General features: G+C 39.8%; 2 protein-coding genes across 2 annotated transcripts; both read left to right on the forward strand.

Moving 5' to 3' along the window:
* Positions 1-1,623: 1,623 nt before the first annotated feature.
* On the forward strand, positions 1,624-5,305 carry LOC140943696 (monocarboxylate transporter 6-like). Its single transcript, XM_073392806.1, has 3 exons — positions 1,624-1,869; positions 2,701-3,290; positions 5,172-5,305. Exons 1-3 carry the CDS (start codon positions 1,659-1,661, stop codon positions 5,175-5,177), a joined length of 807 nt encoding a protein of 268 aa, XP_073248907.1. The 5' UTR covers positions 1,624-1,658; the 3' UTR covers positions 5,178-5,305.
* A 1,901-nt stretch (positions 5,306-7,206) lies between these two features.
* Positions 7,207-22,321, forward strand: LOC140943121 (monocarboxylate transporter 10-like). Its single transcript, XM_073392181.1, has 4 exons — positions 7,207-7,713; positions 18,007-18,596; positions 20,034-20,403; positions 21,607-22,321. Exons 1-4 carry the CDS (start codon positions 7,497-7,499, stop codon positions 21,828-21,830), a joined length of 1,401 nt encoding a protein of 466 aa, XP_073248282.1. The 5' UTR covers positions 7,207-7,496; the 3' UTR covers positions 21,831-22,321.
* Positions 22,322-23,191: the final 870 nt, after the last annotated feature.

Below are 23,191 nucleotides of genomic sequence, written 5' to 3' on the forward strand. Positions count from 1 at the left end.
TTATGAAAACATATCAAGCAGATTTTCTCTGAACAGAAAACAAAGAAGTCTTTTGCTTTACATCATCTGTGTCCAGTACACGAGGTTTTGACTCGAATTTGGAAATCCATTAATATCTGCACAAATTGTCAATTCATTTGGTCAGCGGAAGTGTACATTTGACTGCCAGTCTGGGAATTTAAAACACTATGCCTCTGGCAACCATGTCTCAACAAGCTCATGCATGTTGAGAATTGACATACTGATCACCTTCAACATTACTTGTATGTGGACATTTCATACAAATTCACTCTTGCAAGAGTATTTGTTTCTCATGCACGTACAACTATAAACACTTTCATAAATGATTTGGTATTTTTAAAGTGATAATTCAGTGCTAATGAGGGTACCGCATATTCAGTAATCATGAGTCATGATCACTTTCACAGTTCTCCTCAACTAACATAGCCTGGGACCAGGCTCCGTAGTGGGGGAAAAAGGAAAAAAAGGGGTCAAATAGGAAAAATATCACATTGCTACATGGTAAATTATATTTTTATAGTGTAAGTGATTATGTTTACACCTTACTGTTACAAACAATTAGTTGTCAAGTGTGATTATGTACTACAACAAGTGCAAACACTCTGTTGCTGTAATTCAAATAACAATAAATATTTTTTCTCCAATTACCAGTATTTACCGGTACCTGTTATTTTCACTGCAGCATTATCTCCTACCATTACATCCACTCACTACTAATGACACACTTCACAAGTAATTCATTACACCTTAAAGATAGCATGTGTTTGCTGCACATTCGCCTGCAGTTATTCACTATCACACCCATTTTCGTTTACTATAATTACACATGTAGTAGGGTCAAATGGGGTGAACACGGGACCTATGAAACATTGGCTACCCTTCCCTAACAACACTAACCCCATTTAAATCCCAGAAAATCCTTTTTAATAAAAGAGCATGAAATTTGAAATTTGAAGTTTGAAATTTGGAATTTACTCCAACCAAAAGGCAATTAACTGCATCTTATCTTCCAATATTACAGCCAGTGTTCAAACTCGCCCTCCCAAGCTACCCAATTTACTCCAATTCTCTCCAACTTCCATCCCTGACATTTTATGGGCCTCCTCCCCCCCCCCCCCCCCCCCCCTCCACCCCGAGCTTCACGAGGTTCTGCGATACACGAATTTCTAGATTATCCTAGACTGTTCACATAAATATTATCCACAGCCCAGAAAATCTCAAATTGTAACTATGTGCTTGGGTAGGGTGTAGGAATAGGATAGACATATGAAAACAGCATTCAAATCATCCACACAATGGTGGAAACCTAAATAAATACACTTTCTTTCAGACAACTACTTCAGGTGATTACGAATAGAAAACAGGTGTTGATCATTTTCGGAAAGTGATCTTTGGACATGTCGCTCATCACTTCCGTCCCTTTCCTAATGGCCAGCTATTCAAAACGCATGGTAAGTTTATTAATTGTTATGTATGCCCTGACCATTTTACTTTCAGTTGCAACAGAAAGTCAGAGCAACAAGAGTCCCTTAAGAGAGGTTTCTTGCACCACACAGGTGCGCAAAAAATACCCTCTGTCTCGCCTCCATCAAATTCTTCTGGCAAGAGATTTCAGATCAACTGCAAAATGCCAGTATATGAAGAACGAGCTAGATCCTGATTGTCACGAGAGACTTGGGAAACAATGGTGGTGTTTGAGAAGCAATCGTAAACAAGACAGTACGTGGGCTTGGGTTGTGTGTATTTCAGCAGCGATTTGCAATGCACTGAACCTTGGCTTTGTTCTTAGCTTCGGTGTTCTGTTCCCTGTATTGCTGGACTATTTCAACGAAACAAAGGAAAGAACTGGTGAGTAGAGACAATCATTTAATAACCTTTTGCCAGATTTGATATCTGGAACACTATCTGATAAGAGCTGGTTCGGCTCAGTTCTTAAGGCGCTTTTCCCAGATTTGTTTTTTACTTCTTCCGATCGTGCTGAGGTAGTATTTATGTTCTTCTTGCTCACGATTTCAAGTCATTTCAACTTGCCTAGAAATTTAACCTTAATCCAATAAGACTGTGTGTAATGAATATAGCTTCCTTTCGTACCTAACATTATTCAGAGGTTAAGAAGAAAATTTATCGAGGCAAACCGACTAAGGTCGTAACTACACTACATTGCATTACAGGATGGCTTATCATGTTGACTTAAAAAATACTCAAGCTTGGCCACTGTGCCACCAAGAGTGGTACAGAAACCTATCTGATGGGCTAAAATGGCCCGACACAGTTTCGCTCCGTTACGTGGACCGCTCAGAAATCACCGCTCTTACGTGTAAACAGAAGTGTTGTTCGATATGGAATTAATGTCAGCGCAAAATGTGTATAGTTTAGGCTCAATTCACTCTGTGTTACGTAACAAGGACTCTATAGTTGCGTAACTGACAGGATTAATTTTTAGTTCTCTTTTCGGAAATAACCACAGGTAGCCCAAGCTCGAAATATGAGCATCGGCGAACATCGGCATTGTTGCGTAACATTCGAAATTTAAGGATTTGTATGGGAAAAAAACCTATCGTCTCTGTAACCTACGAAGATGAAAGGATTTCTCATTTGCGAATCAGCGGGCTCCTGCGGACGTAAGCGTCTTTGTAAAACTATGATCTCTTGTTATAACAGCATGAATTTTCTTTTCAGCTTTTGTTGGCTCACTAGCTTTGGGCATGACATGGCTTGCCAGTCCGCTGCCTGGCTATCTCTGTGATCGCGTTGGCTGTCGCGTCACAAACTTCATTGGAGGCACCCTGTGCGTGACGGGCTTGGTGCTGACGTCATTTTCTCACAGTCTTAATCTGATATATTTCACCCACAGCCTGGTATTTGGTTTTGGAGTATGTTTTATCTATAACTGCAGCTATCTAGTGATTGCACAGTACTTTAAAGAAAACTTGTCCATGGCAACGGGCATCGTAGCGTTGGGGGCAAGTGTGGGTGTGCTATTCACAGGTCCATTGCTTCAAGTTCTTTTGGACTCATTTGGATGGAGAGGCACGTACAGAGTGGTGGCTGCATGTTTCACTCTTGTCTGCATTCTGAGTTTAACATACAACCTCAACGTACAAAAAATAACACATACAAAACTTCTTAGCAGCAGTGAGGATCCTGCCAGCGATAAACGAAGTGGCATTTCGCTCTACTGCAGCGTGTGGGCGTTTCCTACTTTTGCTGCATCCGTTATGTCTTTCATGTTTGGGAGTCTTGGGATGTATATTCCATACTTCTATCTGGTTAGTTTTCTGCCTATTTTTCCTATATTTGAACTCTATTTTACGGCCACCTCGTTGTTGCGACAACCTCATTAAGGCGACCACCTTTTTCTCGTTCCCTATAAAAGTCCAGTCACTCCCACTCTCATATAGCCCATCGAATGCCTACTACTACTACTACTACTACTACTACTACTACTACTACTACTACTACTACTACTACTACTACTACTACTACTACTACTACTACTACTACTACTGCTACTGCTACTGCTACTGCTACTGCTACTGCTACTGCTACTGCTACTGCTACTGCTACTGCTACTGCTACTGCTACTGCTACTGCTACTGCTACTGCTACTGCTACTGCTACTGCTACTGCTACTGCTACTGCTACTGCTACTGCTACTGCTACTGCTACTGCTACTGCTACTGCTACTGCTACTGCTACTGCTACTGCTACTGCTACTGCTACTACTACTACTACTGCTACTGCTACTGCTACTGCTACTGCTACTGGAGTACTGCTACTGCTACTAGTAATTAACAACATAGCGGGAGTCTGATTTGTTTAAGACTACAGACTGAATTAGACGACACGAAGTTCTGTTACCAATTAATCATAACTATAACAAATTGGTGATATGTTAAGCTTTTTTAAAACTTAAAACACAAGAAATTCCAAGTGTTTTTTTTGCTAGCAGTGAAAAAAAGCCCTTTAAGTGCGCGCGTGCGATGTTGCGTGATGTCCAATTACAGATATGACGCGTACCGCACTGTCCTAGTAGTGCTGAAATCAGGACAGTTGATAGCCAATCAGATTTGAGAATTTTGTTATAGTTATGATTAACATTTAAATTTAGCCATTTTAGGAGCCGATTACCTTGCGTTATTATTTTTCAGTCACTTGGAAGCCCGGGGTAGTTACTACCATATATTGTGTATATATTTTAGCTGATACAATTTGGGTACTGCGGCCGCCGGTGGGCCCATTGCTGGTGAGTTGGGTCCTATTCCTTTCATATGAAAATAAGTTTCTATTCTAGTTACTGTAATGCAAATCATGAAACTCAATGGTTGTGTTCCAGAGGGTCGTTTTAGGAAGGCTTCAAGCCACCAGGAAATAGATCCCTAGACTTTCAAAAAAGTCTTTCGTCGGATTTCACATGGCGCGGGACGACCTCTCGCGACTTCGTCGCTCGCGGTCGGCCGCTTCGCGGCTAAACAAGGCTCGCTCCACTCGCCAATTCAAGAGGTCGACTTGTAGCAAGTTTAATAGATCCCTTGAGCTAGTATGTTTCGTTTTACCATTTTAGACCACAAAATGCATGCTTACAAGGTAATTTCCTTTTTGTCTTTTTTGAATTCTGCATACACACATAACTGCATGGGACGACCTGAAATAGTTCTTTAGGGTAATATCATATTGTCTGAAATGGATCGAAAGCAAACTATACAAGCTAATTAACAATTATTCCTCGAGCCCGAATAGGCCCTGAGTCAATAGCCCATGAGGCCGAAGGCGAATGGGCTTTTGACTCAGAGGCCATGAGGGCGAGTGGAATAATTGTTTTAGTAAAATCTAACTAGTTGGTCAAAAATATCGAGAATAAAAAAAATTAAGCTAGTTAAAGCTAGACTTAAATCCTTTTTTACCGCCAAAAAGCCCGCGCTTTTCGCTACTAGTGGGCTATAACATATAGCCTAGAAGTAGCTCAACCAATCAGAACGCAGCATTGATAATAGACAACTAGTTGGATTTTACTAAAAAGTTATATTTACTGTTGAGGTACGTTGTTTTGTATCAACCAGGTACTTCCATATCCTTGGTACTCACTATCTAGGCCTGGTTGTCAGAAAAAAAAAACTTAGTATAACTATTTTTGTCTTTTTCCCCCTCAGGCTTGATAGCAGACAAAACAGAAAGCTATGTTTATTCATTTTACATGACTGGTGCTGTTCTTCTGATTGCATTTCTTATCCCGATGGTTTTAATTCCTATGAGTCATACTAAGGCCAGAGTTCGTTATCAAGGCTACAGCAAAGAACAAAACACGGGCGCGGCCAAGGCATAATGAAATTGGTCTGAATCTGAGCAATATCAATCAAACTAGTCCACGTACAGGCTACTACAAAAGGTATTACCAGCGCTATCATTAACTCCCTTAAAGGCTTTCGTTATCAGTAGTTACAATAGTCATCAGTTGTTACAATAGTTAAGTCAAGATTAATCTACAAGCACGGACTAGGAGGGATTGTATCAGTATTACCTTCTATTCTTACTATTCCTTAAAGATAGGTTTCGAAAGACAGGTTATTATATTGCAAGCATGGGCGACCTGTGATTACCCAAAAGGAAGTATTTTGCTCTTTCCTTCCGGCAGACTTAATGCCGATTGTTATAATTTCATCGTCGGATCCTATTAAATAATGCTCTCAAAGACCAAATCTACAGAAGAATTCAAAGACTCACGGGAATAAAGATTCAGATTCAAATTTCGGTCTTTCTAATATCTGAGTTAAAAAAAGGAGGTCTGGGAAAAGTAGTTCTTGGATTTGAATATATGATTCTTTGACCATAAAAGTTTAGTTTTAATCATATGTGGCCAGAGCATCCTTCTAAAAATATACCTAAAAAATTGCCTTTGTGTGCTGTAAGCTAACTCAAGGTATTTGGCCGAGCCAGTCAAGTCTGAGGCTTGACCTGCCACTTTTAAAGAGCTTAAGCAACGACGATGGTGAGGCCGGGCTACGAAAACTTCACTTAAAAAGTGAAGTCGCGCTGCCTCAAAGTTTATCGCACTCAGTTCCATCTCCTTGCGACTTCACTTTTTCAGTGAAGTTTTCGTAGCCGTCACCGTTGTCTTTGGTTAGCTCTTTATTAAGGATGCCAAAAATCATAGAAATCGGTTAAATCATTTCTTCCGAAGAACGCGATTCAAAAACATAACCAACGCGCAAATAAATAGGTTCGGGCCACGTTAATTCGTCAAATATTGGCAAATTTCTTGGAAGTTGAATTCTAAAGGATTGTGTCAAAGTTCGGGGAGAGAAAGAGGAAAGGAAACCGCTGTTGTTTTGTGTTCCCGTCGTCGACAAAATGTGAAATTAGGCACTTTCTCGTTGTAGTCGCGCGATGGCGGCTAAGAAATGTACAAAAAAGCATGACGCACGTGCCGAAGTTGTTGTTTTGCCAATCTAAACCTAGAAATGCTTTTTTGCTGTTCTCGTTGCCGTCGCCGTCGTCGCTGCTTAAGCTCCCTATTTGTCAGAAATTACTCGCCCCATGTAAGGGAATCCAAGAAAGTCCCACTCAGACGATTCCGGATTCCAGGGACTGGATTCCTGAATTCTGGATTCCAAACTTACACTGTAAGATAAAGTGGAGGATACTTATGTTGATACATCTACTTTAATTAATAAACTAAGCAAGATGACAAGAAATGTAACATAAGTTTGCATATTTTGTAACATTGCATTGTAATAACTTCAGTCATTTATATGGATCTATCTTCCTTTTCCTTTCCCCCTCTTAATTTCTTCTTAGTTATTAATTTCTTTATGTTTTCCTCTGCTCACCTCGATTAGCCAAGCTCTTTACGAGTAGAGGATGTTTGTGTATTATATTTGTTTTAATTCAATTTAATTTAATTTGTAACTTATGAAGACCACTAAACTGCAAACTTCAAACTTCTCTGTATTCCGGATTCCAAGGCCTGAGATTCTGGATTCCCAAAACAAAATGTTCGCCACTTCCGGACTTCACAAGCAAAATTACCCGGATTCCGGAATCTGGGTACTCATACATGGGGTGAAATTACCGATCAGACATACCTTGCGAATGGTATTAATAGTGATGCACTTCCGAAAGAAGAAGAAAACCTTTAACGCGAATTAAAAAGCGCGCACATCGTTACCGGATAAGCTTTGGACACGGATATTTGGGCATGTGGCATTATTATTGGCCAATAACTCTATAAAGTCTAGCCAACCAGAAAGGAAATTAAATTTCTTATTATGTTTGTCTTATCACCCTTGCAATCCGGATGTAACCTGAATGAAAGCGCCTGATATTAATCCCCTAAAAACTTGCTAACGTGAAGCAGAACGTTCGCAAAACGTTTTTTATTACTCGACGCAAAGGAGTCCCTAAGTAGAAGAAGAGGTTTGCTTGCAATGAGGAGTTAAGTCAAGTCTCTGGCGGAATATATACAGACCAAACGTAAAATGCAGACAAACGGAGAGCAAGATCGTGATCGGCACGAGAGACTTGTTAAATTATGGAGGTGTTTCAGAAACAAGCATCATCAAGACAGTGCTTGGTCGTGGGTTGTGTGTATTTCAGCGGCGATTTGCAATGCTCTTAACCTTGGCTTTGTTCTTAGCTTCGGTGTTCTGTTCCCTGTATTGCTGGACTATTTCAATGAGACAAGGGAAAGAACCGGTGAGTAGAAAGAATCATTTTTTCTTCTATTTGTTTGTTATACCTTGAACACTATCCGGGAAGAACTTGCCTTTTTGAAAGACTAACCTAGTGCTTAAACCTGTGCATCGCAGATACATATTTCTCGTAGTCTTTCTTTCTGTCCTTACATTTTTATTACTTACCCCAGTGAGTCTGTTGTAGTAATTATATTTGTCATCAACATTATCGAAAACACTAAGACACTAAGTCTATTTTCAATCATTTTTAACTTCATTCCCTGTCTTACATTATTCAGATCTAAAGATGAACAATAAATGAGGCGAAACTAAGTTTCAATTCATTCTTTCAGCCCTGTGTTATGTAACTAGGGAATTTTAAGTACAACAACTACCGGCGTCAGCGGACCAAACCACAAACAAAACTGTTTTTAAGACGCCGATGCTTACATTTTTTTTTACTTACCCCAGTGAGTCTGTCGTAGTAATTATATTTGTCATCAACATTATCTAAAACACTAAGGCACTAAGTCTATATTCAATCATTTTTAGCTTCATTCCCTGTCTTACATTTTTCAGATCTAAAGATGAACAATTAATGAGGCGAAACTAAGTTTCAATTCATTCTTTTCGCCCTGTGTTATGCAACTAGGGAATTTTGAGTACAAAAACTACGGCGTCTTCGGACCAAACCACAAACATGCAGACTCCGATGCCCTTTACTGATAGTTTTGTTCACTTCTCTACATTTCTTTGCAAATCAACGTGATCAATGATCAATCAGTTTTGGTGGGGAAAATACCTGAAAACATTTTCGTTATTTTGTTTTCCAGTTCGTATGTTTTCCACGCACGTGACCTGCATCACCCCAGAGCTACAAAACCGTAGCTTGGTAATTCAACTTTCACAGACAAGCTTTTATTCTTTATCAATGTACGTGTGTCGTTTCAAATAGGTCTCAACCTCCTTTTGCCACGATTTAGCGGTGATTTTTTTTGTTTTCTTTTTTGTGCGTGGATTTTTCACGCACGTGATCTGAATGACCCCAGAGCTATAAAATCAACAATTCCAAAAAATTAATGTTTTCAAAGACGAGCTTTAATTCTTTTTCAATGTGACGTTTTAGGTAGGTCTCAGCCTCCTTTTGCTACGATTTAGTGGTGATTTTTAAATTCTTGTGGGCTTTTTCTTTCTGTATTACACGTTAAAACATTTTAACAGTCTCTATCTGAAAAACAATATTGTCTTGTGATCAGACTCAAGGTCATGAGGTATTTTTGAGAATGTAAATCAAACAGATGATGTCGAATTTCTATTATTATCCGCTCTTCTGAAAATTGACCCTAAATCATTGCAACACACACGTGTAGAACATAAGACAGAATTAAAAGTCAGCCATCACTGTTAGTCACTGTTTAAGATAATTAGCCTGCATAGCAAGCGTTTCCGCGCGAGTTCGTCGAGAAAGTGGTCCTAACTTTCGCGCTATAACTTGACTGGAAACGCTTGTTACGCAGGCTAGCTAATTTAAATGAAAATAAATAATGATTATAAAAATAATGATGAAGACTATGATGATGGTTGATTAAAAGCTTAACATGTTATCGTAATACAACCTAAACGCCATATGATTCTAAAAGCTTACTTCCATAAATAGCTTCTATATCATTTACAAATTACAAATTATGACATATTACGTAATATTGAACATGTAGCATTGTTGTCTTTCACTATGCATTCTTGATTATTTCTTCTTTGGCCGCTTTGTTTAATTTATCTGTCTTCATGCATGCACTGTTACGTTCCTCGTGTTAACCAAATACCGCAACTTGATATTTCAATAGTTTAAGCCCCTAGGCTTTCAAGGACTTTCATAGTGCACGTGTGTGAGGGTACCATATCGGATAAACTGCATTCAGAGTTAAATTAAATGTAGAAGGTTCACAGTTAAGCTAGCCGAAAGGAGTCCGCTTTCGATATATTAAACGTTTTTTGTGTTCACTTTGGAATATAGGGGAAATTTTTCAGTTTTGAATGTTAAGACAAAATTAAAAGTCAGACATCCCTGTTAAGCCACAGTCTAAGCTAATTATAATGGAAATAAATAATAATTTATTAAAAAATAATAATAAAGACAATGATGATGGTTAAGATCTTGATTAAAAGCTTATGTTATAGTAATACAACCTATGTAAACGCCTTATCATGGGATTCTAAAAGCTTACTTCCATAAATAGCTTCTATATCATTTACAAATTACCGTGCATGACATATTACGTAATATTGAACATGTAGCATTGTTGTGTTACGCTATACATTCTTGATTATTTCTTCTTGGGCCGCTTTGTTTCATCTATCTGTCGTCATGCATGCAGATTCCTCGTGTTAACCATGCAATTAAATTACCGCAACTTGATATTTCAATAGTATAAGCCCCGAGGCTTTAAAGGGGCTGTGTCATGGCAGTACAGTTTTGCCAATTACTCGCCCTCAATCGCTATGGAACTTAACGTAAGCAAAGAAATTACATGTCCTGAGAAATGACCAAATCAGAGATCCGAGACAAACAAATATGTCTCCCGAGCATTATTTTTGAATCTGCAAGCAGCAGGGATCAACTTTGAAAGACTGTTAGGCTAAACAGTTTTCAAAAACCGTAATTTCAATCCGTTTCAATTTTCTTCAGTTTTGCGCCATCCGTGGCATCTGTTATATCTGTTGTGTTATTTTAACCTTCCTTTAATGTTTTAAGCGGTTATTTTTACGTTTCTTTTAATTTAACGGGCATTTTTTAATTTCCTAATTTGGCTGAATTTTGTGACACAGCTCCTTTAAAGGACCTTCATCGTGCACGTGTTTGAGGGTAGCATATCGGAACTGTTCAAGACCATGAATCAAAGAACTGTGTTTACTTAGGTACGACATCATAGTATCTAAATGATTCAAAATTGTAATTAGAGTTAAATTAAATGCAAAAAGTTCACAGTTAAGCTAGCCGAAAGAAGTCCGCTTTCGATATATTGAAAGTTTTTTGCGTTTACAATGCAATCGGGAAGAAATTTTCAATTTTGAATGTTATTAGCCTTGGAGTCACATGCTTTGATATATCGGATGTATACTGTTACCGGCAAGACTTGTATATAGAGGTCCATAGAAGTACATGTAGGTAGTAAGCTCTAATGGTAATCATTAGAATACGTAAGAGAAATAGATTCTTAATTTTAAGAATAACCATTTTGAAAGTAACCAGAAACCGCGACCGTTCAGCTCATAGAATGATTATGCTACTTTCAGTAATGTATAACAATTATTCACCGAAGTGGAGGTGGAATTCTTTTTGTATTTAAAATCATTCTGTAAAAAGGATTATTAGATTTAGTTTTAAGCTTATTTATGAACAAGTCAACTAAAAAAAGTAACGCAAGACTTAAACTTAATTTGCATTTGTAAACAACAAAACTTTTTCGCCGGTTTTATCGATTAATTCAAGTCTAAAAGACAAAGCTTTACCTGTGAAAACTTCCACCCCGAGCTTCGTCACTTTCTTCGTGTATTTCGGAAACAGCTTGCTTGATTAGTTGTGAAATTTCTTTGTTTGTTACGGCAGCAAAACGGGAAGGCATTTTGCAACTTACGCGAGTTTGGCGTCTCTCGCTCGGAGGAACTGGAGGTGAATCAGTGAATAGTGCAGGATATTCACTGATTGAGTAGCCAATATTTAGTATATACTAAATAGATTTAGCCAGGGCTAAACGCGAAACTCTCGATAATATTCATAGTTTGTTCAAACAAGATATGAATCGTTTATATTCTAATCACACTGAAACGATTATAAAATATTTTGTAACTAATCTAAATAATCACAAAACACAGAATAGGAGCGGGCATCTCGTTTATTGATCAAGCGAGCGCAAAACGTTACAAAAACAGCATTTCATGATTAGTTTTACAAACTCAGAGAAAATTACAACCGTAAATAAAATAAAAAACTAGGGTAGAAAAAGATGCCTCGAATGGCTCTTGCATAACTTAACAAATCTTAAATAGTGTACTAGCCCCTTGAGACTCCTTACAAACACGCCTTAAATACTTCAGCAGTATTATGCAACCTAATATACATACTCTTGTGAAACTAACAAAACGTTACAAAATATATTTATATTCTAATCACACTGAAACGATTATAAAATATTTTGTAACTAATCTAAATAATCACAAAACACAGAATAGGAGCGGGCATCTCGTTTATTGATGCCCGCGTTCGAAAATAAAGAAAGAGAAATGGCAAACTAAATATGTAAACTTTTAGACACTGAGAGAAGAGAATCTAGTTTGTCCTTAATATAACCGTCTTTAGCTTGATCCGTTTTCCACCTTCCATGACGCTTAAAAAGCCGATCGCTAACGCCTGCGTTAGCGGCCGCGGAAGCACCTCCCGCCCTTAAACTATGTAAACCAAATAAATTCTTCGGATAACCTAATTCAACAAACGCTTGTAAAACTATTTCTCTCGTTCTAGAGTAACTCAAACCCGTACTACGCAAACTATAAGTAGAGGTTGCCTTATGAAAATACAAAGAGCGAAAAAAGGGTAACGAAGACGACAAATCTAAATTAGCAGCCGAAACATATCTGCGAAGCAGATTGAAGGGGCAAGAAACGTACCCTGTTTTTGCCAACAAGACGTAGGCACCATCCCTATAAACATCCGTTTTACTTTTGTAAACGTAAATCTTGACAAAAGAATCGCAAAAACTAACATCGCAACGGCGTAGGCTAGCTAACTCATTATAGCGGAGAAAAGCGGTATACGCGGTTACGCAAATGGTTGCTAAACGAAGATCAGAAAGATTAGCATAAGGACCGGCAAACCTATTACAAATATCTAAAATCATAGCGGGGGTAACGGGTTCTTTTTTAGAAACAGGTTTCGCAAGACCTCTTTTAGCTGCCTCGAGCACGTTCTTAACCAATTTGGAATCGCAAGGACTTTGAAAACCATACAAATTATGCGCCCAATTAATACCATAGCAAGCAGACTCAAGGGAAGAATAAGGGGAACCACCCTGAATCAGGGACTCTAAGTAAAGAGCAACTGATATCTCGTCCGATGGCAGGCAAACGACCTCGTTATAAGGTGAAGACCATTCCCTGAATTTCTGAAAAGCTCTTGAGTAACGGTCCGTCGTCGAAGGAGCCTTCGCTTCAATGGTACGCAAGGGAAGATCGGCTGCTAACTTACGAAGCTCTGGATCCTTTAGATGAGCAATCTTCAAAGCAAACGCACGTCCACCTTGTAGAAACATAAACATAATAAGAAAGAAAAATAATTATGAGCAAACGATTGAGCAAGCTAAGTGAAAACAAGAAGCCTCAAAGAGAAAAAAGTCAACCAGCCAAAATGGGTCACACACAGACAGCCAGTGGCGTAAAAACGGACAATCTTCATGTACTGGCAAAAACTAGTGCGTTCGTCGTAAACTGGCCCAGTGGCCTAGTGGTCCAGCGGCCCAGCGGCCTAGCGGCCAAGCGGCATACAACTCCACAGCAATCTATACAGATTCCGGTACCGCCCCGTCGAGCAACAGAAAAAGCACTGGGGTACTAAAATTCTCTGATCCAAAAAGGGAACTCTTGTTCCCCCCATGGAGAAAAACATCCTTACCATTCTCAACGTAGAGACAATCTGCAACAAATGACTTGAAAACACCCCCGCGTTCCACCAAAAGGGGCCAGTAATGGGCTGACGGCCAATAAGGAACTACCAAAATTCCCCGACAATGACACAAACAAACATGAAGGACGACCTTCTTAACTAGCGAAATAGGTGGCACAAGCCAACATGTTTCGCCGACCCAACTAAAGGCGAGCGAATCGACACCCAAGGAATCTGGATTAAAGTATTTGGAATAGAACCTGGGAACCTTGCGATTTTTGTAGCTAGCAAAACAGTCTACTGAGCAGGGGCCCCAAACAGAGGTAACAGCATGAAAATAGCAATCTTTGACTGTCCAGTCATCATAATCAACAATCTTACTCAAATAATCTGCTCTCTCATTCTGAGTACGAGGTATCCACGCAACCTCAATGTCAACCTTATTATCTTTGGCGGTCTGAAATATGTCGAGCGCCAAGATATGCAAATGCTCCTTCATACTACCAGAATGAACAATCGAAGGAACTGCTTGGTTGTCAGTAAACCACTTAACATCGCAGCCTGAGAGAAGGTGTGCAAAACTTTTCAGAGCAAAACTGACGCAGTGAAGTTCTCTCCAGGTAGAGCTCTGGCTCATCTGTAATGAATCCCAGTTAATATGCGAGACAGGCGTATCATCAATTGCAATAAAGGCAGCACAGCCAGTAGCACTGGCATCTGAATAGACAATGCGAGATGGCTTACGAACAGTATTGAGAAACGACCTAGAATTCAGGTTAGAAACGTTATTCTTCCAAAACTCTAACTCTTTGCGAGCGCATGGGTCTAATTCAACACAGGAATCCCACCCATGCCTGCGATCGAGAGCCCTGTGTAGGCTTTTGGTCATCAGCTTGCACACATTGCCAAAAACAAGCATATTGGAAATAATACTTCCGGTGACAGAGGCCAATTGCCTGGCTGGTAATCTACTTTGAAGGAGCACAATGTCAATACTCGCTAGTAGCCTGTTGATTTTTTCCACAGGAATAGATAACAAATTAAGCTTTAAATCCCATTGACAGCCCAACCATCTGAGAGACTGAACTGGAACCCATATGCTTTTAACACTATTAGCTACAAAGCCCGCTTGGGACAAATCTGATTTCACGGCCATAGACTGGGAATAACAGTCAGGAAATGTAGGACATACGCCTAGGCCATCATCCAAATAAACAACAATTCTAATTGCCTGGAGACGCTAATAACGTATTAAGGGCCTCAGAACTTTTGTGAAAATATACGGCCCGGTAGAAATACCGAATGGCAAAACAGTAAATTTATGAAATCGAATAACCCCATCCTTAGACCAGGAAAAGCCTAAAAACTCTTGGTCTGGGGGAAAAATGTCAATATGATGATAACCAGATTTGATATCAAAGGAAAATAGCCAATTCTGAGAACAATCGATAAAGGAATAAAGCATGGTTTTCGCGTCCTCGAATTTAATCTTGGATTTCTTAACAAATTGATTCGGATAACGTAAGTCTAATATGAGCCTTTTCTTACCATTAGCCTGAATGGAAACGGATAGGGGGTTAACCACAGTAGGGGCACACCCACATTCAACCACTGAGCCTGCTATAAGAAGATCAGAAATAGCTTGTTCCACAAATTCACTATGCTGAATGGCAGATCGATTATTGCCAAAGCTAGCTGCGGGTGGAGTGTAAATAAAGGGGATCTTATACCCATATACAATGGTATCGCGAATGAAACGAGAAGCACCTATATGCTCCCAAAAAGCTATATTGCGCTTAAGACTACCTTTAGCTTTAACGATAGGAACTCCCTCCTGATATTCGGGACTTATTACATCACTAGATAAATCAGACGCATCAACAGAGTTCTCGACAAGTTCCACTGGGTCAAAGTCATTTAAACATGTAACCAAATTCAGTAAATTATACTCATCTTTCCCTAATCTCTGTAATGCAACATTGCGTTTGTCGTCAGTTTGCGGCCTTGCTACTTGAAGGGACTGCAACGGTTCCTCTAAGGCGGCTGGGGCAGGAAGTTGAATTTGCCCAATGACCTCTCTGTCCGCAACTGAAGCACTTGTCCGAAGGTTGAGGTCGACGCTCGCGAAAGGACTGCCCACGAAAAAGCTGCTGATTAACAGGAAGAGTATTGGGAGAACGAACAGAAGAAGCTTCACTCGATGGCTGACGGGTACTTGTATAGCTAGGTCGGACAGACGAATTCCTACGCTTCTTCTCGCGGATCTTGGCCAATGCCCGTCTTTCTGCTGAACGAAGCCTCTTTTCATCCTCAGAATCCTCCGCCAACTCATCTGATTCGTACTCTTCAACGGCTGTCCAGCCCGCAGGACTCTTATCCGCAAAGCGAATAAGCTTGTTTCGTTTTGTAATAAGTGTCTTTACCGATTCAAGTTCGGAAATCGCTGCTGAAAGGTTCCCTTTTGAGACGTTCTTAATGGCACCGTCCACTAAGTCGTGCAAAGAGATGTTAAGTTCGTACTGTACTTTGTTGCCCTTGAAAGTAAAGGAATTTGACGCTTTCGATTCGGTTTTCAGCTTCTTAAGCTGCGATTGTGTGGCAGCTTCTTTGTCCTCGAGATCGCGCTTAAAGGCAGCGAACTTTTGATCAAATTTGACGTCCAAAAGCTGGGAAAATAACTGCAAAGTTTCAGCGTTTGATAAGGACGTATCCGAGGAAAGAGCACTCGGTTGAGCAGAGTCTCCGGTGTTGTTAGTTTCCAAAGACGCTTGAGGAACGCTCGCTGTTTCAGGACCCGACATGGCATAAAAAACTAGGGTAGAAAAAGATGCCTCGAATGGCTCTTGCATAACTTAACAAATCTTAAATAGTGTACTAGCTCCTTGAGACTCCTTACAAACACGCCTTAAATACTTCAGCAGTATTATGCAACCTAATATACATACTCTTGTGAAACTAACAAAACGTTACAAAATATATGTAATGGTAAGCGGCAAAGGCATGCAACGCCGGAATAAGGTGAAAAACAACAATAGGTCTAAAATTAGCAAAAGCAACTTTGCACGTGCAGCACACTTTTTTTGTACACTTCTTTGCCGTTGTTTTGCACGACTTTAAAAAACGTGAAAACTTAGTTCTTAGTTACACGTTTTATGAAGGAAATGTCGTACGTGTTCCCCTTCACTGCCGCTCATTTTCACCTTGCATTGGTGGCCGCTAGCATTTCTCATTTTGTCACCGCCGCTACAAACTTTTCCTGTTGTTCTTCCAACTAAAATAATGTCTCCTTTGTTTTTTATCTCTAGCTCTAAATCCCTGTCGCCCTTTTTCTCGTTGAGCTTTGCTGGCCTACCGCCCACTCTCTCTTTTTCTCTGTCTTTCTCTTGCTCTATATTAAAAATTACTGGACATGACAATTTAGCTAAGCTTAATACTTTAGACAACACGGATACAGAAACAATTGACCACCCCAGAAAATACCATAACATACCATAATACTCTTTGTTGGTCATTCCAAAATTTTGCATAAGCATTGTTTTCAGTTTCTCTTGGGGCCATCTTAACTCCTAAGAGAAACTAAAGACAATGCTTATGCAAAATGTTGGAGTGACTAATTAAGAGCATTATGGTATGTTATGGTATTTTCTGGCGTGGTCAATTTCCGCTTTCCGTTTTAGTCTTTATTGACTTATTTGTTGTCTCTGCTTTACAAGACGCCAGTGGCTATGCGATTTCCCGCCAAAATAACCTCGAGTTGCATTTGGGTTACCATACCTGTTGATTGAGTTATTTTATATTGGTATGCCTGTGAAGCGGACGGCCGGTCTCTCGGGTGGGCGGTCGGCCGGTGTACGGTCACGTGATTACCAAATTTTCTCGGATGGGTAAATTACTTCATTTTCTCACCCATGGTGCTCCGCTAAAAGTGTATGAATCATATATCTGACTTAAAGATGAAACGAATTGGTCGTTGCAATTCTGCATAAAACCGTCACTTACGTCGTCTTACCGTCACTTCTCCTTGGAGCAAATATTTGAAAATCAGCATCTATAAGGAAAATCTTGAACAAATTCTTGAGAGTTACAAGTCAGATTGATATTGATCTTCGCTCTTGCTCTTTGTCTTTTTTCAACACGGTAAACTGTTTCGTTCCAAAAAGGCGCTTAAGTCAAAAGATGTGCGCCCATTCTAAAAAACCTCAGAAAAGCCCGAGGATACCTGAAGTCTATGATTCAATCAACCTTCCACGTCGACTCGTTGTCCATTGAACGATAACTCCACAGAAGGGTCGATAAGAGGGAGTGGGAGGATGCAAACGGTAATAAAAGCCGAATTAACTGTTTAAGAAAGCGGGCTTCAAGGAATCAACAACAACAACAACAACAACACACTCCATTGGAAAAAAGTAGACTATGAGATACAGCACGCCATCTTAGTCGACATACTTAATTACGTCACTTTTTGTTTGATATTCATCAGTATTATAGCAAGCAATAATAGTTAATGATTACAATAGTTGATTATTATCAGTTCTTTCTAATCTACACATACCTTTTAGTTTGTAGCTGACTCCGTCCTGACCCTTGTTAGAAATGAATACGTGCTGACGATGATGTTCATAATGATGATATTAAACCGAAATAAAAATTCGTTTTCAGCTCTTGTTGGCTCACTAGCTTTGGGCATGACGTGGTTTGCTAGCCCGCTGCCTGGCTATCTTTCTGATCGCTTTGGATGTCGCATCACAAACTTCATCGGAGGCGCCTTGTGCGTGACTGGCTTGGCGATGACGTCATTTTCCCATAATCTCAATCTTATGTATTTCACTCACAGCCTGGTATTTGGTTTGGGGGTATGTTTTATCTACAACTGCAGCTATCTTGTTACTGCACAGTACTTTAAAGAAAAATTGTCCATGGCAACGGGCATTGTAGCTTTGGGAGCAAGTGTGGGTGTCCTATTTACAGGTCCACTGCTTCAAGTTCTTTTGGATTCGTTTGGATGGAGAGGCACGTACAGAGTAGCTGCCGCGTATTTCACAATTGTCTGTATTCTGAGCTTAACATACAACCCAAATGTACAAAAAACAACGGAGATTGAGTTCATCAATAACACTGAGGATACTGAGAGAGGCGGAAGAAGTGGCATTTCTCTTTACTGTAGCGTGTGGACGTTTCCTACGTTTGCTGCATCCGTTATCTCTTTTGTGTTTGGAAGTTTTGGAATGTACATTCCATATATCTACCTGGTTAGTTTCTTTGCTTTTTCTGTTTTTCCAATTAAAGTCAAAAACAGGGGAAATTAAACTATTGTGTGACTTCACCATTAGACCAGCCCTATTAATTCGACCACCTATAGTTAATGCGGTGTCTTCGTTGAATGTGACCGCCTCCGAGTTAGTGTGACCACCCGTTGCGACCGCTCTGTTGTAAGGGCCACATTTTTCTGTCCTTAAAAGTCCATTCTTTAAGTACTATGTTAAAAAAATTTATTTAGATTTAGACAGGGCCAAAATCGAAGCTCTAGTAGGATCTTATAAGAAATATTTTTCTGGAGTACAATTCCACTTTCGCCAGAAGAAGTAAAGGAAAGGGAATTCCTCCTGAAATACTGGGCCTGAGCCTGATATCAGCTGAAAAACGATGACTGGTCAGCGGAGAATTAAAAAAACGTCACCTCAATGAATTGTACACCATGATAAAGTCATGTGATATTGGCCAGCGGAAACTCTATTTTGACACCTGTCAATTGACCACAACATGGACGTCCAATATCAAGTTAGACACAGACTGTGTACCGTATTTCCTCGAATAAGCGCCCGGGCGCTTATTTCAGATGTCAGCTAAAAGGATGAGCGCTTATTCGAAGGAGGACGCTTAATTGACAGGGGGAGAACGCTTAAATTAATTATACCTTTAAAAGAACTAGAGAATGGTCTAGTCGTTCCTGGAGAGGAAAGTTTGCAGCATGTACCAAGAACGCAGGCAATAGGACAAAAATTAAAAGAAGAGATAACCCACATAGAGGAACACTGTAAGCGAGCACATGGATATAAAACTAACTGGAAGTGACTTAACGGATAAGAAACTATTCTCCCAGACTGATTCCGCTGTAGTTGACGCCTAAAAAGTGAAAAATAAAGTGGCCATAAAGCTGGTTTTCCATGTATCCCTAATATTCAAGAAAGTAAGGGGGAGTGGAGGGCGCTTATTCGAAGGGGGTGCTTATTTGATATAATGGTCTTAGGGGAGGGCGCTTATTTGTGGGAGGGCGCTAATAACAGCATTAGCGCTTATTCAACTTGTTCAAGGAAATGAGATATGCCCTCAACTCCAAACTAGTAAATTGTCATTTCACATCCTCTAACATAAAAGGGCTGGCGTATGGGCGGACAATTTTGTCACAACAAAATTATTGTATGCATAGTGACTTATTTTCGGGGATTTTGGTATCTTAACAGTCATTGTATTGGAAAAAGTGACAATTAAATGTTTAGGAGTGCCTCAAGAGATGAATTCAGGCTTTCGTATCAAAACTTAATTACAAATGTTTTTGTTGGTTTCCGGCTGCCATGTTGGTGCCCATCCGAATGGGCACCAACATAGCGTCTCTATACAAAGCTCTATAGATATGGGTCTCCTTGGGGCCAATAAAACTACACTAACTGTATCGATTGTGTTTATAGGTTGAGTATTCCGAGGATAACGGAATAACCGCCCAGGATGCTTCACTACTGTTCATTTATATTGGCCTTTCTTCGTCGCTTGGCCGGATTATAACGGGAAAGGTGTGCAACAACAAGAATGTAAATCCTGTTTTTATGCACCAAGCATCCATGCTCTTAGCTTCTATCTCCGCCTTTTTGCTCCAGTTTGCCACAAAATACGGGTACTTAATTATCTTCAGTGCTGTATATGGCTTCAGTGATGGAGTTTTCATAGCAACTCAGTGTTTTATCTTGCTGAGCTGTGTGGATGCAAAAAGAACAACAGCGTCCTTCTGTATCAATAACGTTCTTTACTCATTTACAGCAGCCACCGGTGGGCCCATTGCTGGTGAGTTAGTTTGCAATTATTTTCTTACCAGTAAACTCTTAGTACACAAGTAGTTGGGATATGATCGTCTTTGAAGTGTTTTCCTCATTAGGATAATGGTTGATAGTGACGGACGTTTCGTAAACCTGTGCGGTAGTCATCTTCAGAGTCAAAAGTAAGGTTGTATCATTTAACCTCGGACGTGCAAGGTGGAGGGGGCGGGGGCGGTTGTGGATGCCATCCCATAAAATATCAGCACCTGATGTTTTCAGTAGCTGTTCGTTCATCCCTCGCGCGCATTTTGAGTCAAGTTCAGTAATGGTCAGTTTTTATGGTTACGAGGTATGACGTCATAAGTAGGAGGTGGTCAAGCCATTTTTGAGTAAAAGTACACGTTTTTCCAACTTTTTCCAACATAAAAGTAAATCTTGTGGCTAAAATCAAGCAAAGTGCTTATTATTTTCATGTCAAGCACAAAAAAACACCATTTCTCGATAATTTCTAACTCTTGGTAAAATCCAAGATGACGGCTAAGATTGCGACCATTGTTGGTGACGTCACAGGCCTCCAGCAGCGCCACCAACCATAAAATATATCTCATCTTGTAGAGAAGATCAAAGTCTTTCCACTGAAGGTAAAATCGTTTCCAAATACTACAACAAAGCAAAAACTCTAGAGGAAGGGGGGAGGTCTATCCACCCCCAATGTACCAGGGTGGGGGTATGAATTTGCGTGTACGTCCGAGGGCTAAGTTGATAGGAGTGATGCTCGATATGCCATGTCATGATATGCACTATATTGTGTCGTTCTATTGTGTGAAGTTTATTATGTTATTCTATAAGGGTTAGGATCATCACTGTTGTGTTCCTTGTGAAGTACCTCGAGAATTCCTACTCACCTGGTATACGGTATGACTCTCTCGTTACTGACCAGTGTGATTAGTCAATTAAGGCCCCATGTTACTCGTTTTCTGATCTGTTAGTTGCATTGTAAATTAAAGCCACGATGCTATATTGGTTATGAAGAGTGTAAACTGTTTTTTCTATATCCTTTCTATCAGGATGTCATACTTTGTTGTTCTATGGCGTCGTCGTACACCCATATCCTTAATAAGTTAATGGGCTTCTATTGTAAGCCCAAAGAAAAGTAGCAAAACGAAACGAAAAAGATATTTTGGGCTTTTAAAAGAAACCTAACATAGTCGTTATGTTTTTTTTTTCTCAGGCTTGATAGTGGACCAGACTGGAAGCTATGTTTATTCATTTTACATGACTGGTGCTGTTCTTCTGGCTGCATTTCTTATTCCAATGGTTTTGATTCCTATCAATCACAGAAAGGCCAGAGTTCGTCCTCTTGAAAGCCACAGTAAAGATGATATGGTTACGGCAAAATCAAAAAGGCCTGAAACTGGCCAAGATCAAACCACTCTTGGAGAAACCCCAACCTAAAGGCATTAAGACCGCTACTTCATTTGTGGAGCTTAGGCTTACCTTGATGAAACATACTGATTTTCACATACTTAATGTATGAATGTACACTACAGTATTATAAAAGGTCTTTTGTGCGCAGACGTACCATGAGGTCCACACAGCTGACGCCTAATACGGTTTTTGAAACATGAAGTATCCTAGAGTACTGTGTCAACACTGCAGGATCCCGCACTCCCCTAAGCAGAATGTCACCGATACCCCTTTGTACATATGGGTAAAAAGAGACAAAGTAATTAACAAGAAGTTTCTCGAAACCAGGCCTAGGGTTTAAACTCGAACCTACAGATTTGAAGTCCGAGCTGTTAACCGCTTGGCTACCACACCGCCGCTTGAAAACAAAATAATATTTCCTAACAGTAAAGGAAGTCTTTCGCTCAAATGAACTTCAGTTGTTTTAAAAATTACATCAAGCGATAAAATTCTCCTATCAGTTACAATAAAACGAAAAACGCTGTTTTAAATACTTTGAAATCTTTCATCACCTTCAAAAGAACAAAGCTAGGATTTTTTTGTATTTTTAAAAGTTCTCTTTCTGAAAATTTAACAAAACTCCGAGTTTAGACCCATTTTGTTGCTTTATGAAGAAAATAATCATGCATCATCCACTCGCTTGGGAATGAAATGTTGCTCGTATACACATACTCAGTAAAGTTAAGCAATCTGTTTCGTTCGCTATCTCGGGTTGTTCAGGTATATTCACCCATAACGAGTTGATGGCAATATACAATCATTGAGTCATTTATTCTGACATCATTGATTGTATATTGACAATACGAAATCTTTGGTATCAAGCAAGACGACAGTGCCGCAGCATAGCTGTTTTGGTGTAACTGTGTCGAATTCGATAAAAATCCTTGGGTCTGTGGGATTTACTATCGGGGCCGCCCCTCCCCCTAGAACCGCCTCTGATCTGGGGGTCTGTTATCCACCGTGGCCTTCATCTTTTTCTTGATAAAACCCTCAATCTGGACCCCGGACTGAATCCCGGACCCCCCCCCCCCCCCCCCTCTCCGGCTCCCGGATAATTCCCGAAGTTTGCAATTTCTTGTAGATTCGACTTTTTGTCAATGAAATTTCAAATATTTTGCGTTGTTTGAGGTATTTAACTTTTAACATCGAGCGTTTCCTCAGAAACCTCGGTATGCCATTGTTATATAGGCAATAATGTGATTGGTGGTAAGTAAACCAATCCAGTACAACTGCTACATGACATCCTCAGTTTTTACATGAAAATTATCTGTAAGAAGAATGTTGGTGAAATTCTCCCTATATCCTGATTCTCGTTTGCCAAAAAAAGCATTTACGTGTACCATTCAACC

Source organism: Porites lutea, chromosome 7, assembly GCF_958299795.1.
Source record: "Porites lutea chromosome 7, jaPorLute2.1, whole genome shotgun sequence".
NCBI lineage: Eukaryota > Metazoa > Cnidaria > Anthozoa > Scleractinia > Poritidae > Porites > Porites lutea.

What these genes read in the sequence shown, in the direction of transcription:
- LOC140943696 (XM_073392806.1), top strand. Translation starts at nt 1,659, where the DNA reads ATGAAGAACGAGCTAGATCCTGATTGTCACGAGAGACTTGGGAAACAA. An exon ending in CGAAACAAAGGAAAGAACTG is followed by an intron (nt 1,870 to 2,700) that starts GTGAGTAGAGAC and finishes TTTTCTTTTCAG; the next exon opens with CTTTTGTTGGCTCACTAGCT.
- LOC140943121 (XM_073392181.1), top strand. Translation starts at nt 7,497, where the DNA reads ATGCAGACAAACGGAGAGCAAGATCGTGATCGGCACGAGAGACTTGTT. An exon ending in TGAGACAAGGGAAAGAACCG is followed by an intron (nt 7,714 to 18,006) that starts GTGAGTAGAAAG and finishes ATTCGTTTTCAG; the next exon opens with CTCTTGTTGGCTCACTAGCT. An exon ending in CACCGGTGGGCCCATTGCTG is followed by an intron (nt 20,404 to 21,606) that starts GTGAGTTAGTTT and finishes TTTTTTTCTCAG; the next exon opens with GCTTGATAGTGGACCAGACT.